Source organism: Erythranthe guttata, chromosome 10, assembly GCF_056151865.1.
Source record: "Erythranthe guttata isolate IM_541 chromosome 10, IM_541, whole genome shotgun sequence".
Classification (NCBI taxonomy): Eukaryota; Viridiplantae; Streptophyta; class Magnoliopsida; order Lamiales; family Phrymaceae; genus Erythranthe; species Erythranthe guttata.
Genome location: NC_142542.1, coordinates 19,034,334 through 19,051,134, shown reverse-complemented (window position 1 = coordinate 19,051,134; position 16,801 = coordinate 19,034,334). Strand labels below are relative to the sequence as shown.

At 38.7% G+C, this 16,801-nt stretch overlaps 3 protein-coding genes across 3 annotated transcripts; all 3 read right to left on the bottom strand.

The window, feature by feature from the left end:
• Positions 1-164: 164 nt before the first annotated feature.
• LOC105949403 (Glutaredoxin family protein) lies at positions 165-1,865 on the bottom strand. The gene has a single exon (XM_012972708.2). The coding sequence runs from the start codon at positions 1,540-1,542 to the stop codon at positions 382-384; it is 1,161 nt and encodes a 386-aa protein (XP_012828162.2). The 5' UTR covers positions 1,543-1,865; the 3' UTR covers positions 165-381.
• A 10,905-nt stretch (positions 1,866-12,770) lies between these two features.
• LOC105949433 (Pentatricopeptide repeat (PPR) superfamily protein) lies at positions 12,771-15,179 on the bottom strand. The gene has a single exon (XM_012972744.2). The coding sequence runs from the start codon at positions 14,919-14,921 to the stop codon at positions 12,972-12,974; it is 1,950 nt and encodes a 649-aa protein (XP_012828198.2). The 5' UTR covers positions 14,922-15,179; the 3' UTR covers positions 12,771-12,971.
• A 1,223-nt stretch (positions 15,180-16,402) lies between these two features.
• On the bottom strand, positions 16,403-16,748 carry LOC148767759 (uncharacterized). Its single transcript, XM_088824368.1, has one exon. It carries the CDS (start codon positions 16,746-16,748, stop codon positions 16,602-16,604), a length of 147 nt encoding a protein of 48 aa, XP_088680494.1. The 3' UTR covers positions 16,403-16,601.
• Between the last annotated feature and the right edge of the window lie 53 nt (positions 16,749-16,801).

Sequence of the window (16,801 nt, the reverse complement as noted above, 5' to 3'; positions counted from 1 at the left end):
TCATTAAAGAAGCACACTCAATTCAGCATACTTGACAAATTACCATAATTTTAAATAATCGTACGATTTATATAGTCGTTGCGTACAAATGCAGTTGCTACGAACTCGTACGATGTTCAAACTCCGAATTCAAGAAAATGTGGCAACAGCATATACAAAAGAACTAGGGACCAACAATCACATATTTATGTTACTTTCTTCATGTAATTAACATTTCCCCAAACATAAACGGTTCGTGGATAACCAACCAACTACACAATTTATAAACACTTGGAATAAACGAGACTAAAACAGGATCGATACTCGAATAGATAGATACACATTAAAATTAGCCAATAAATAAAATAACCTCACAAACAAATTCTTGAAATATCTCGAAACTCAAGGGCAGCAGCCAGAGCACCGAATCAATCCATTCTCGTTGCAATGTGTACACCTCACCAATTTCCCTTCCTCTTCTTCATAAACTTTCCGACTCCCGTTGCAATTAGAGCATGGCAAAAACCTAGCATCCCCACAACTTTCACACACAAATCCAAGATCGATCAAAGGAAAACCCTCCAATAATTTTGCTAATTCACCCGCCTCGTTTAGCTGCTTAATCTCCTCGGCCCCACCAATGTATTTCCCTCCAACAAACACTTGCGGCAAACTCACCGCTTTGCCTTTCAAAGCTTCTTGCAATTCAATCCTATACGACCGATCCATCGAGATATCTCTCTCGTCTACGCACACTCTAAAACCCCTCAAAATCACACGCACCGCGCAGCAATCCTCGTACGTTTTCCTTATCCCCCTCAAACTAGTGTAGTAAACCACAATCCTATTGTCGGAAGCAACCGACAAATCGCGGGATTCGTCGATTTCCGAGACTAAAGATTCAATTTTTGAAGTTTTTGTCGAAAAAGACTCGATTTTTTCTGCGGGCTTTTCGCATTCTTGATGTTTACCGAGCAATGCCTTTCGATAACTGGATACTACGTTGCCATCCATTTTCGCCAGCAAAGATTCCTCGGACAAATGCTTCCATAGCGGCTTCGATACAGGATTCTCCACAAACTCGTAAGATCTATCTAATTCAATTGCATCCATCTCGATTTTGCCGGGCTTTTTCGGGGAAGGAGATTCGACCATGTGGAAATTGAATTCCTCCTCGTCGAGCCCTTCCATGAGCTCCCACGTGTTGATAACGGAGTCCGGCGACAAAGGGTCGTCGGAATTGGCGAAATCCTGAAGCTTCCTCATCTGGGCCGTCGGATTGGGGGAATCCTGGCCGTTGAAATTAGGGTTTGGTGGGTCGTCGATTAGGACGAGGGAGCCGTAGGTGGTGGAGGTGAGAGAAACGAAGTGGTTCGAATCGCCTTTCTTCATCGGCGGGTGGTGGATTAACGGCGTGGGTAGGGATAGGGTTCGAGAAACCGGCGTCGAAGACGGGTCGGAAAACGAGTAATACGGCGAATTCGAGTGCGAAGATGAGTAATTCGAATTAGGGTTTTGCTGCTGGGTGACGAAATTGGCGGGACGAGAAGCCGAGCAGCCCATTTCCGTGATCCGTGAAGGTGAAAACCGAACCGGAGAAAGTGAAAGATTGAAACTTTTTTTTTCTTCTTTTTTTCAGCAATGGATGTAGAGAGAGAAAGTACAATGATTGTAGGGGTTTCTTTCTTTCTCTCTCTACCTTTTCATCTGTCTCTGTTTTTTCTTCCTTTGCATATGGTGTTGTTGGGAGAGGTTTGTCAATGGAGGGAGAAATTAATGCAGTGGGGATAAAGAAGTATAGATACAAGATAGATACAGATTTGAGGTGATCAAAAGCAAAACCTGTTTTGGAAGGAAAGTGAATAAAGACTGGTTTTTTAATATGTGTTCTTGATATATATATATATATATTTTTTTTTTGATTCCATTTGTTCTTGATTAATGTAACGTGTGTTTGAAGTGTTTTAAAATTAATTATTATTTTTTTGCCATATTTGTAATTGAAAAATTAATTGAATTTAGGGGTGTGAGTTGAAATATTTCACAATAGAATAATGCAATTAAATAATGAACCTATATCGTAGTAACAGAAAAACTTCAAGTGTACTTAATTATATGCTGTTTTTTTTTTTATTGTATAAATAATGTATTTGACTTGGACCTTTTCTTGGCCTAGTAAGTTGAATACATAAAATTTGCAAATTGCAATTGCATAATTAATGTGAGAGTTAATTACATGATTGCGAAATTTTCTAGTTGTTTTCCCATTAAAGTAGTGTTGATAGAAATGGGAAATTAGTCGGAGGTCCCTGAAAAATATTTTTTGTTGTTTCAAGGATATGTGTATTTTGACTTGTTGCTAATAGTTTTTGTGTCATTTCTCGTTCTGGATTTGACGGTAGATCTGTAGTCTTTCTAACGGAATTACTTAAGAAGATTAATGGCAATAGTAACGGAATTCTATAAATTTGTAGTCCCTTAAAAATATTAGGTTACAACAAGGGGAAAGAGTGTAACTAAAATTGTATGCGTGTGCGCACATATGATTGCGTATGTAGGTGTGTGATTCTGCGTGTGTGAATATGCGCCAGAGTTTCGACGACGAAAGCGACTGGGAGCCCGGGTGAAGTAGATTCGAAGGAGAGCAGTGGAGTTGAACGGAGTCTGACGGAGTGCAGTTAGATTAAACGGGACGAAGACGAATTTAAAGAACATACTTTTTTTAGCAAACTACCAAAATTCGATTGTACTAATCTGAAAGAGTATTATTAGTGCATGTGTGCATTAGCAAATTACTCTCCATAACAGAATGGTAATAACATAACACATATTTCAAACTACGGTGGTGTTTGCAAAATCTTTTTGAAAGTGATTATGAGCTTTTTTTTGCTCATAATCTGTTTTCAGGTGTTTGCAAAATTAACTTTTGTTTTTGCTCCTCTTAAAATAATATGTTTTAAGCTATTTTTATAAAAGCACCCCTAACCCTACTTTTTCTATTTAAGTTTATTTTTCGGAATAATTGCAAACACCCCAACTTTTAGAAATAAACACTTAAAACTAGCTTAACTCAAAATCACTAACTTCTGCTTTTAAATAATCATTTGCAAACACTACCTATATGGGATAAAAATAAACGATTATGTCAAAAAATAAAATTAAAAATAAAATAAAATAAACAATCGTTTTCATATTTCAATCTTCTTGTTTATAGTCACATAATCTTCGGACCAAACAATTTGTTTTCTTCTATTTACAGATAATGTTTATTTCTCTCATTTGTCACAATTTTACCACTGTCCAAATCCTTCCCTCACATACTTCATCTACACACACTACACTTCTGTTTTTTTCTACATCCAAAAAAAAAATAATATCTTGCTTGTAGACCAATGTTTTCATTTAAATATAATTTTATAATAAGAAAATAAATAATACCTGTCATGCATTATTTAATCAAACATTTATCAGGTGTGATCGGAGTCAATAAAATACGTTCACACCGGAAAATAATGAATGATCAAGCAACTACCTACATTTTAAAATAATCAATCAACTCCTTGCAATTTAATTAATAATAAAAAAAATATGTGAATATGATTCAGTTCCCACACAGTATATAGAAATCCACAGTTATGAAATGTTGAATACCACCATAGGATTTGCAACCATTTTGCCATGAATAATAATACGGGTAAATTACGTTCATGATTGAGGTAAGATCAAATTACGAAACTTTTTTATTTGAATATTGTTGGGTGCTAAATACCAACACGCAAGTGTACGTATCGCAAACAAGTAGTAAAGTAGACTCGTGAGAGTCGGATGTCGATCCCACAGGAAATACGCAAATTATTTAATCCTAAGTACCAAATCCTAACAATTGTGATTTTTATCCAGCCTACGCATGGTTGTCAAATTAATTAACTAAATAAATTAAACTAATTAAGAGAGCAATTAAACACGAGAAAAATATCAATATAAAACGGATCTAGGATTTTATCTTCCCCCTATGCGATAATTCTTCACCCAATTAATCTCCTATTATGCAAGTTACGATTCCCGATTATTAACCCAAGACACGAAATTATTCATAACCAGCTGTCGCTGCGCTATAAACCTATTATTCATAAAAGATTCACTATATGTCTATGCAAACCTAGTATAAATAAAACATTAAATAGCAAGTCTCGTAAACGGCTACCTAAGGTATTATCTGTATGTCTACGATAATACATGCAATTAACACGCACATTCGGTGAAAAACTACTCGAAGGCTCTTCTATCCATGTTCTAATTATTAAAACGATCTGTCAATCAATTCTAACAATAACAAATAGCAACATAAGTTAGCTACGCTCATGCACTAAATAAGATCAAGATAGAAGAAATAATCGAAGAATTAAACTTGCATAAAAATAGAAAAATAGGTTCAAATTACCACATAGGGTTCCAATAAAATCCTAGAATAAAAACTTAGCTACTCATGTTCTCTACGAAAAGCATAATAAAAATATGAAAAATCATAAAAGCTATAAATAACAATAAAAGAGGAGAACTATGATGAAGAGTCGTCAAGTCTTCGTCTTCGTTCTTGTGCTCCTTGATTGCGTGTAGAAAGATGAAAGCTAAAAACTAAAGATAAAAGATAAAAGGTAAAAGATAATCCTAATTGTGTGCTTGTGGCCTTTAAATAGGGTGCAAAACTATAATAGGGCGGGTTTCCTTGTGTAATTAAACTTCCTTCACTGCGCCCCTACGTCCATCCGGACGGCCGTGCGAGAATAGGCTTTAAAATATCCGGACGGCCGTCCGGTCCTTGATTCTCCAGAATTCTGATTTTGTCACTTTTGGCCCATTTTTTTCTCCGAATTTGCAGTTTTCACCCCAAAAGTTGCCAATTCTTCAATTTGCACCTAAAATACAAATAATAACCATATTAAGCACCAATTATCGTAAAAACACATCAAAAGCTCCAATTAAAAGGTACAATTAAGTGTATAAATATACACTTAACACACCCCCAAACTTGAACTTTTGCTTGTCCTCAAGTAAAATCAAATTAAGAGCACAAAACAAAACCATACATCTCATTACATAGATCGATTGGTCAACTTCGCGTTTTCAGAACTTGCAATTATGATGATAATTCCTAGGTATTCGCAAGCTTAACATTCAACGGTACTTAGTCACTCACCATTACCAAAAATCACAAATCATACAATTGCTTCAAGTATCCAATATTTGCAAGTTAAAGATAGAAAGAATTTATACTTACATGCATATAATTGACTCCAAATACTCACCAAATTATTTTACTCAACTAATATTGAACAATAAGCTATTGGGATCATTGGGGCTTTGTGGCTTTCAATTGTTAGGCTCTTTGGTCCGAGGTAGGTAATATGGGTATGTGTGGCTAATTTTCTTGAATTGAGGTGATTACGCCAAAATTTGAAAGATAGGCGTTTGAAACAATGAATTCACCTCTAGGGACTTAAATAAACTCGATTCTCCAAAATTCACACGTCAACACTTTTGCCTTTGAGGCAATGACTCGAGTTTTCAACACAATTCAACAACTAGTCCTTATTTCTCCCTTATAATCTATTCTTCTTCCTTTTTTTTTTTTTTTTTTTTTTTTTTTTTTAATCGAATCAAAGAACTTAGATATATATATATATATATGAAGATGCACATATATATCTATTATTATTATTTTTTTTTTTTTTCGAAGAAGAAGAAAGATCTTATAAGAATTTTTCGACCGACCTCCAAGGGATAATTATTCAAAAATCTCCACTTTTCTACCTTCTACATATTGGCTAAAAGAAATAACACCTTTTCTCCGAGGCTCAAATCAAGGTTCTAAGGATAATTTGAAAAAAAGGGTAGGCTTGAAAGGCTCAAACGGTTCAAAGAAGGCCCAAATCATATCACAAATCACTTATTATCAACACTTCGTATCATAAATGTCCTAAGGTGAGATTTAAAACCGAACAAAGCATGATTGAGCACAAATAAATTCCAAATTTAAAATGCAAAACATTCAACCAAAGCAAAGCACAAGGTGTGATTCCTAGCAATAATTCACTTCTACGTTCCGTTGAATCGAAAGCTAAACGAATACATAATCCTTATCAACATAAAACAAGTAATCTCATCATCAAACATTGACCATCTCCCATCATCATAGTTCATCGATGCATCGAACACAAAATTTTTTTTTTTTTTTTTTTAATAAAAACGGAAATAATAAAACGACAATTAAAATAAAAACTAAAGCATGCAAAAAAAAAAAAAAAAACACAAATAAAGCGCACATAAATGAAAACAAGTAGTTAACCACCCCCAAACTTAAAATTCACATTGCCCTCAATGTGATTCGCCCGGAGTTTAAGGATAGAAAACACCTGTTTTTAAGCGTCGGGACCATCGTCGGGTTGCTCACCAACTCCACCTTGCGCATGAGCATCACCATCTCCTTCATCATCCGAAAGCTCGGGTACCGGCTCAAGAATCGGTGCGGGCAACGGAGCCGGTTCGGCGCACTCGGGATTGCCACATGCCAAATGGCGCACAATGGCTTGGAGCATCTTTCCCGACCACCGTTGGAGGGATTCGATCGTGCTCACCTTGTGCTCCACCGTGGCAAGCCGATTTCTCGTGATCACCAACTCTCGCTCCATTCTTCTTTGAAATCGCCGGTCCGAACTTGTGCTTGGACCCTCGGGTGGAGCTATTGGTTGGTTCTCGACGGGTTGCTCGCCATCTTGGATGGGTGCCTTGTATTGTCGGGCCGCAAGGTTACTCATCGGCTTCCGAATTGATGTGAAAATGTCCGTCGTTTTGGTTGGGACCTTCGCCTTCTTGCATAGCCCGGTAACGAGGCAAGGGAAATAAAACCCCTTGGAGTTGTTGACCATGGAGGTCCAAAATCGGTCGGATATGATTACGCCAATGTTGATCGGTGTGCCCTTGAGGATGTAGTATGCAAGAGCGCACCGTTCGGGGTCCACGCGAGTCCACGAGCGGGTGGGAATGAGGTTGGCACATATGAACGTAAGGCACGCCTTGCCTACTTGGTTGATGCATTTCCACTCTAACTCGTACGACTCCTCGGTTGATAGTTCGGACCAAATGGGGGGTCCATCGCACAACACCTCGGCGATTTGATCTCGTGTGACCGCAAGTTGCAATTGCCCCCAATTGAATGGCGTCGTGTGTCGGAGGTGATAAAAAGAGTTGATTGCGTAGGCACACCAATCGACCTTCTTTCCTCGAACCGTGCTCGAGTTCTGATCCGTTGTGAGGAGGATACGGTTGTTGGCGTAGAACTCGCGGACCAATGATAGGTTGATCGAACCCTCTGGTTCCAATAATGCTTGCCAACCTCGTCGTAGGAATTCTTGGTGCAACGGTGCGAATTGTGGAAGGGTGATCTCATAGGCCCGCTCCGTCACTAATTTCTTCATCTTTTGCTTCTCGAAACGAGCACCGGCGCCTTCGACACAAAAAGCATCGTCGTCGGGTGTTGGAATTTGATCGGTTTTCTTGCCCTTCCCCTTGCCTTTTGAAGTGCCTTCGCCTTGTGAAGTGCCCTCTCCGTCACGTCCTCGTTTCCCCATGACTTGAGAATGTGTGTAGACGGGATTAGGAGTGGATTGGTGTGCAAAATTTCCCCCAAACTTGACTTGGGCAATTCGTCGAACACCTTGTGGGTGTTCTTGGTGGAATGGGATTGTGGAGAAATTTGCCACTTGCTTGAAGCCTCCCTGCACAAATCAACAAGAATCCACCAAGATTAAGTAGTATGTGTGTGTAGTTAGTGAATTTATGGTGAAATTTGTTCAAGAAAATCGAAAATTTTGAAAAGGGGGGGTGAGGGTTCGAATTAGGAGAGAGGGGGTAATTGGAATTGTGAAAATTGGGGTTTGGACAACCCCTATTAATTATGCCCGTTTTTCCCCTCGGACGGCCGTGCGGGATTTTGGCCTAAAATCCACACGGCCGCACCGTTTCTTGAAATTGGGCAGAAGCTGCTCCTAAACTCGGACGGCCGTGCGAGATTTTAGGCAGAAATCCGCACGGCCGCATCAAATTGCCAATTTGGATAGTAGCTCATCCGAAATCTCACACGGCCGTATGAGATTTCTGCCTTTTTCTTGCACGGCCGTGTGAATAATTGCAATTAGGTCCCTGCAAAATAAAAACTTCTTATTAGTGCCCCTGAAACTTTTTTTTTCAATAAAATAAAATAAAAGCAAAACTAAATATTTAAAATAACATAAAAAAAAAACGAAAGCTCGGGTTGCCTCCCGAGAACGCTAAGTTTACAGTCTTCAACCGGACTTTGTCTGCTTCTTTGTTCAAGCTAACGTGACCGAAGTCACTTGGCAATTGGATTCCTCTCCCCGATGACGCTCGTTTGATTTTTTAGGTGGCCACATCCTCCTTGCATGTTCATCACCGTTAGCACCCCAACTCTTTTGACTATCTCTCGGAGGTGTTGACATTGAGTTCGCACAACAAACGTGCTCCTTCCGATTTCCTTTTCCGTTGTCATCTCCTGCATTCAACGATGCTTTTCCATGGTCCAAAATTGAAACATCAAATTTTTCATGATTTGTAAAATCCATAAGCTCAATAGTAAAACACTCATTATTCTCACATGGATTCTTATTAGCACAAAAAACATTAAATTTGATCGTTTCATCATGCACCGTCATTGTAAGATCACCACTAGCACAATCAATTAGCGTTTTCGAAGTGGCTAAAAACGGTCTCCCTAAAATAAGAGGTATCTCCCTATCTTCATCTATATCGAGTACAACAAAATCAACCGGGAAGATAAATTTGTTCACCTTTACTAGCACATTCTCTAAAATACCTTTTGGGTAAACTAAAGACCTATCGGCTAATTGAAGAGTTATAGCCGTAGGTTCAATTTCCCCTAACCCAAGATTTTGATAAGTAGAATAAGGCATAAGATTAATGCTAGCACCTAAATCAATAAGCGATCTAAAATTTTTACCTCCTATAGTACAAGGGATAGTGAACTTACCTGGATCGCCGAGTTTTTGTAGAAGGGGCCGTGTAAGAATTGCACTACATTGTTCCGTGAGTTGGATCATCTCGTTCCCTTGCAATTTCTTCCTTTTTGTCACGAGATCCTTGAGGAACTTCACCCACTTTGGCATCTTTTGAAGAGCTTCAATAAACGGGATATTTATTTGGATTTCCTTCAACTTGTCCAAAAATCTTTGATACTCGGCATCGAGCTTCTTCTTCATAAGCTTCTGAGGATATGGAATTGGAGGGGCTCGTGATTTCACTGGAGATGATAGTGGTTCTTCGTGAGTCGCTTCTTTTTCCCCAATCACGCTCGGCTTCTCGATCACCGTGTTTTGCTTCTCTTTTCGTGGGGCTTCCTCCAATTGTCTCCCATTCCTTAAACTCACAGCGTTGCACTGCTCGACGTTGTTCTTCCGAGGATCTTCCGTATTCGATGGCAGTGCTCCCGATGGCCTCGCGGTTAGCTGGGTTGCAAGTTGACCCATCTGTGTTTCCAAATTTCGGATGGATGCTTGGGTGGTTGTCATAAATTGCGCCAATATATTTGCGAGATCTCCTCCTTGAGGTTGAGCTTGAGGCGGATTTTGAAATCCGGGAGCTGGTCGTGAATAATTAGGCGGTTGGCCTTGAGGTGGTGCTTGCCTTTGCCCTTGCTGATTTCCTCCCCACCCAAAGTTAGGGTGATCCTTCCATCCCGGATTATATGTGTTGGAGTACGGGTTCTTCTGTTGTCGGTTGGTGTCATGCACATAATTCAGAGACTCCGTTTCTTCTACGCGCTGGTCGGGAACTTGGACTGCGTGGACTTGCTGAGTCTGCAAAGCCGCTACTTGCTTCGATAGCTTCTCCAATTGGGCCGTGATTGCAGTGACTCCGTCTAACTCCAAAATTCCGCCCGTCTTGACTGCTCCGCTATTCGACCGGTCCGATGCTCGCATGTATTTATTTCTAGCGATTCGTTCCAATAGTTCGTATGCTTCGTCGTAAGTCAAACTCATGAACATGCCTCCAGCTGCAGAGTCAAGCACAGTCCTCGAGTTGTCTTGCAGTCCATCGTAAAATATTTGCAGTTGGCGCCACTCTTGTAGTCCGTGATTCGGGCACCTCCTTACTAACTGTTTGAACCGCTCCCACGTCTCGAATAATGCTTCACCGGCTTCTTGTATGAAGTTTTGAATTTCTCGCCGGATTCTCTCAGTTTTTGTTGGGGAGTTGTATGTGTTCATGAAGAGTTGCGCTAGCTGGGCCCAAGACGAGATGGAGTGCGGTGCGCGAGTTTGTAACCATTCCCGGGCTGCTCCTTGTAGGGAGTGCTTGAACATGCGGAGTTGCAATGCTTCGGGTGTTACTCCATTCCTCTTGTGCGAGTCACACGTTTCAAGAAAGTTGACCAAGTGAAGATGTGGATCTTCATGAGCTAATCCGCTGAATAGACCATTGTTTTGGAGCATCGTGAGGAGTCCTGCTCGAATCTCGAAATTGTTGGCTTCAATGGGGGGCTGCTGGATGCTTGATTGGAACCCATTGAGTGTCGGGACGGTGCACTCATGCAGTGCTCGTTGACGAGGTGGTGGATTAATTAGCTGGCGTTGCTCTTGCTCGATAACGACTTCCCCTGCCGCATTCGGTAGGCGCCCTTGGACACCTCCCCCACGATTATTCTCGTCTTCCATCGTTGCGGGAGTGGTTTGAGCTAACCGTTGATTTCTCCTGGCTTGCCTAAACGTTCGCTCAATTTCGGGATCAAGAGGTAGCAAGCTCGTGTCGTGTCCTCTTCGCATAAAAAGTACCTAAAACAAAATAATTAAATAATTAAATAAAATAAAAAAAAATAAATGGCTGAAGTAAGAAAAATTGCTCAAATTTAATATTAGGATAAATAAATAATTTAGCCGTATTCCCCGGCAACGGCGCCAAAAACTTGTTGGGTGCTAAATACCAACACGCAAGTGTACGTATCGCAAACAAGTAGTAAAGTAGACTCGTGAGAGTCGGATGTCGATCCCACAGGGAATACGCAAATTATTTAATCCTAAGTACCAAATCCTAACAATTGTGATTTTTATCCAGCCTACGCAGGGTTGTCAAATTAATTAACTAAATAAATTAAACTAATTAAGAGAGCAATTAAACATGAGAAAAATATCAATATAAAACGGATCTAGGATTTTATCTCCCCCCTATGCGATAATTCTTCACCCAATTAATCTCCTATTATGCAAGTTACGATTCCCGATTATTAACCCAAGACACGAAATTATTCATGACCAGCTGTCGCTGCGCTATAAACCTATTATTCATAAAAGATTCACTATATGTCTATGCAAACCTAGTATAAATAAAGCATTGAATAGCAAGTCTCGTAAACGGCTACCTAAGGTATTATCTGTATGTCTACGATAATACATGCAATTAACACACACATTCGGTGAAAAACTACTCGAAGGCTCTTCTATCCCTGTTCTAATTATTAAAACGATCTGTCAATCAATTCTAACAATAACAAATAGCAACATAAGTTAGCTACGCTCATGCACTAAATAAGATCAAGATAGAAGAAATAATCGAAGAATTAAACTTGCATAAAAATAGAAAAATAGGTTCAAATTACCACATAGGGCTCCAATAAAATCCTAGAATAAAAACTTAGCTACTCATGTTCTCTACGAAAAGCATAATAAAAATATGAAAAATCATAAAAGCTATAAATAACAATAAAAGAGGAGAACTATGATGAAGAGTCGTCAAGTCTTCGTCTTCGTTCTTGTGCTCCTTGATTGCGTGTAGAAAGATGAAAGCTAAAAACTAAAGATAAAAGATAAAAGGTAAAAGATAATCCTAATTGTGTGCTTGTGGCCTTTAAATAGGGTGCAAAACTATAATAGGGCGGGTTTCCTTGTGTAATTAAACTTCCTTCACTGCGCCCCTACGTCCATCCGGACGGCCGTGCGAGAATAGGCTTTAAAATCCGGACGGCCGTCCGGTCCTTGATTCTCCAGAATTCTGATTTTGTCACTTTTGGCCCACTTTTTTCTCCGAATTTGCAGTTTTCACCCCAAAAGTTGCCAATTCTTCAATTTGCACCTAAAATACAAATAATAACCATATTAAGCACCAATTATCGTAAAAACACATCAAAAGCTCCAATTAAAAGGTACAATTAAGTGTATAAATATACACTTAACAAATATTCATCAATTAACTATGAATCTTCTTACACGTCTGTTTTTATAGTGTTAAATTCAACAAAATCTTCTAAATTGTGTGGAACGTTCTTTAGTTTGTAGCCGTTTTGTGCAAAGATGCAGTTTCTAAATGCACCACAACTGATTTTTACAAGCCAAGTGTCACTTCGATCATCATGTTTCAATACAGTATAACCTCGATAAATTAATACTCGAAGAATTAATAAGTTCACTTAAATAATAATTTCTACCGGTCATGACTCGGTGAAAACGTATTAAATTAGTAGTTCGATAATTAATATTTCGCTAAATTAATAGAATTTTGCTGGTCCCGACTATATTAATTTATAGAGATTTAACTGTAAGTACAAATCGAGTGGGGTAAAACAGGTACAAACTGGAGAATATTCCACATAATCGAGAAAATTCCACTAAATTTAATGCTGCAAGGGTGGACATATAAGAACTAAGAAGATTCATAGTTGATTAGTTGATGGGTGATTGTAATTACGCAAACATAACGGGATTTTTTGTAATTTGACCTTACCTAGAGGATGACCGTAATTTACCTTAATAATATTTACAAGTTACAAATTTACATGTTTTCAGTTGTCAAATTCATGCTACACTCGATGAAATACACATCACACGAAAATCGACCCCTCCCCCAATCCACACACACCCATATAGATGTGTGTGCAATTCTTGAATTAGGACAACAACAAAAAAACCCTATGAAAAATACTCTTCCATTATTACAACATCATCCAATAAAGCACCAACCTTCTTCATTTTCTCATGAAGATCAAAAAGCAAGAAACAAACACCTTCACTTTCTCCATTACATCTATCTCCAACAACAAAAACATGAAACTTATTACCAACTTCAATCCAACTACACCCAGGCTCTTTCTTCAACCTCCCTTCCTTCATCTTCATCTTCATCTTTTCAGCCTCTTTCAACTTCCCACCATTGCTATACATATTAAACAAAAGCACGTAAATTCCACCACTCACCGAATCCAATTCCAGTAGCTTCTCCGCCACAACTTTACCCATATCAAGATTCCCATGAATATTACACCCCGACAGAAGCGGGCCCCACGAATATGCAGATTCTTTCAGCGGAGCTCGCTGTAGAAGATCAAACGCCTCCTTCAACTTCCCCGCCCGACCGTATAAATCAACCACGCACGTGTAATGATCGTCTCTCACTTTTAAAGACTCGTTTTTTAAAAGCCCTTTGAAGTAATTTAGCCCTTCTGGCACTAAACCAGCATGGCTGCAAGCAGAGAGCAACCCCACGTAAGTAACCTCGTTAGGTTTGAAGCCCGTTTTCTGCATCTCCTCGAAAACCCTAATCGCCTCTCTTCCGAATCCGTGGTGAGCATACGCAGCAATAATCGAGTTAAAACAGACCAAATCCTTGGAACCATTATAATCGAACATTTGTCTAGCCATCTCAATCTCGCCACATTTCGAGTACATGTTTATGAGTGCGGATATCACGAACTCGCTTTCTTGATAAGCGGTCTTACTTATCACTTGGTGGACTTGCATGCCTTCTCCAAGACCGGCCAAGTCACTACAAGCTCCTAGAACACTCGCAAAGGTTGCTTCGTTGGGCTTTACTCTACTACTCTTGTTCATAACATAGAACAATCTCAACGCTTCTTCGCTTTCGCCTGACTGCATCAGCCCACTTATGATAGCAGTCCAAGAAACGACGTTTTTGCCAGCTGGCATCTCGTCAAACAACTTCCTCGCTTTCTCCAATTCACCGTTTTGGATAAAACCCGTGATCATTGCGTTCCATGACTGCACATCCTTTTCGGGCATTTTCTCGAACAAGTTATATGCTTCGGACGACCTCGTATTTTGTGCGTAACCAGTGATCATTGCATTCCAAGAGACCACGTTCCGCTCGGGCATTGTGTCGAAGAGCAATCTTGCCTCGTCTACCCTCTTATTTCTTGCTAATCCAGATATCATTATAGTCCAAGAAATCACATTCTTCAAAGGTGTTCGACTGAAAAACCCCATAGCTTCGTCAATCCTTCCACAGTTTACCAAACCCGAAATCACTGTATTCCAAGAAACGACGTTTCTCTCACCCATTTCGTCGAACACCACCAATGCATGCTCGATTCTACCGTTCCGAACATACCCATCAATCATAGTGTTCCAAGTTACAACATTCTTATCCGGCATTGCATGAAAAAGCCTCTCGGCCTCGGAAATTCTCTTACTTTTCAAGTAACCGGATATCATAGATGTCCAAGTAACGACATCTTTCTTGGCGTCAGCTCTGTCGAACAATTCCCTGGCTTCCTTAACCAGACCACACTTTACGTAACCCGAAATCAAAGCTGTCCACGAAATCACATCTCGGTCAGGCATTACATCAAACAGTTTACGTGCTTCAGAAATCTTGCCCTCACGACACAGCTTGGTGATCATCCAATTCTCCTTGGCAACTACATCTTGCTTCAGTGGGTATTCTTCTCTGGGAATCGAAAATGTTAGAACTTCTTGGGATTGGGTTATTGAGTGATACAATTTCAATTGAGGGTCGCGCTGGAGTTTGAAAAAGTTTATTACACCGATTTCCGGGTGAAAATGTTTGATGAAAGTAAGAACATGTCTTAGAGTTCTTGATGATGACCGAAGGGAAGTTAGCATCTCAATTTCTCAGGTTAAAAATCACTATATATTATTACCATAATTTTTAGGAAGAACATTTTATTTTTAGATGATATCAAGAACGTTATTCAATATTTGTTTAACCAATTTAAAATTATTATTTTATATACACTCACAATACACTTTTCACCGACTCGCGCTCAACAACAATTACAGAGCTGTCACTACTACATAATTGTCACTCAACAAATAATTACAGAACTGCAATCAGTAGTAATAACTGAACTTGCTCTTCATTCGTCTATCAAGTAAATTTGTATCGTTTATGTCTTTCAAGAGGTTTGAATGTATCCGAACTTACGATTTTGCAATTGTATTCATATCAGGGAAAATTGTATTGTTTATGTCTTTCAAGAGGTTTGAATATACTCGAACTTACGATCTTCCAATTTATGCTTCTCATATTCAATCTTTGTGCCCGTGGGGCTGGTTGATTCATTATGATTTACATATCTATCATTCATTGTAATAATATCAACATATACATGGATATATTTGTGATTATATGCAGATTTACGGTTAACAATTACCTAGTGTAAATAATCATGTGTAACATCTAATTTCCCCTAATAAATATACAATACCTTTCTCACTTCAATCGCTTATTTATTTACGGTCATCTCTTTGATGTATGGTCAAATTATGAAAAAACCCCTCTTGTTTTGGTAATTACAGCCAGGGCCGGTTCTGAGGGGAGGCGAAGTAGGCGGTCGCCTAGGGCCCCCGGATTTTTTCAAAAATTTAGGGCCCCCAAATTTTTTTATACCCTTTATATATGAACATTTATTGAAAAAAATATATATAATATATATATAATTATTGAGAACTTTAATTCATAAATAGCTATATATCAACAATTCTTACTTATTTCTAGAATTCCTCTATCAGGGGCCCATAATTATTAAATTTGTAATGAATTAGTTATTTACTTTTATATATATATATATATATATATATATATATATATATATATATATATATATATATATATATTCATTTGTTTTAGTGCTACTTCATGCAAATTATCCTTAAAAAAATCGGGGGCGCTGCCCCCGAACCCCCGTAAACTTTAACTCTACTATATCACAAATTTTTAGCCTTGCCACTGGCTATGTACCTTACAAAATCGAGTTAAAATAGAGTTTATCACCTTTTGTAAAAAAAAAGTTCTATTGTAGATTGGAGAAGGGGCCCCATTTTTTATCCGTCTTCAAATCTCGCCTAGGGCCCCCAAAATCTTAGGAACGGCCCTGATTACAGCCACCCCTCCTTTTAAATATTTTTACATAAATTATAATTCGATTATTTACCGAACCAAATCGTATTTTCAGTTCGGTAAACGGCATGAAATGTTGGCGTACCGAAATTGTTTCAACTGCAGTTTGAGAAGAAGTAAATTTCAAGAACCTAAAAACATGTGAAATTTAATCAAACATTTCAAGAACACAAGAACACACACATCAGTAACCAGTCATCATTTTACTATCCTCATCATCAACAACAACACAACTCTACAACAATTCTACTCTTTACAAAGGGGAAAATCAAGAAAATTAAACCCCAAACACACACACACACACACACACACATAACACACAGTAAGCTGACTGGTGCAAAAACCAGATTTTTTTTGATTTACAGACATGATCTTACAAGATGCTAATCAACGCGGAAAGAACCGATTTCTCCGGTTCGCAAAGAACCCGCGATTTCATCAGCCACGTTCAAGCAAGAAATCAACCAACCTCCCAATGCCATCCATATCATCTTTGCCATCCAAACTGTCATACTCAAAGGCACTGCCATTTTTCATTAAAAACAAAACCAAATTAAAATAAATAAATAAAATCCTTTTTTAG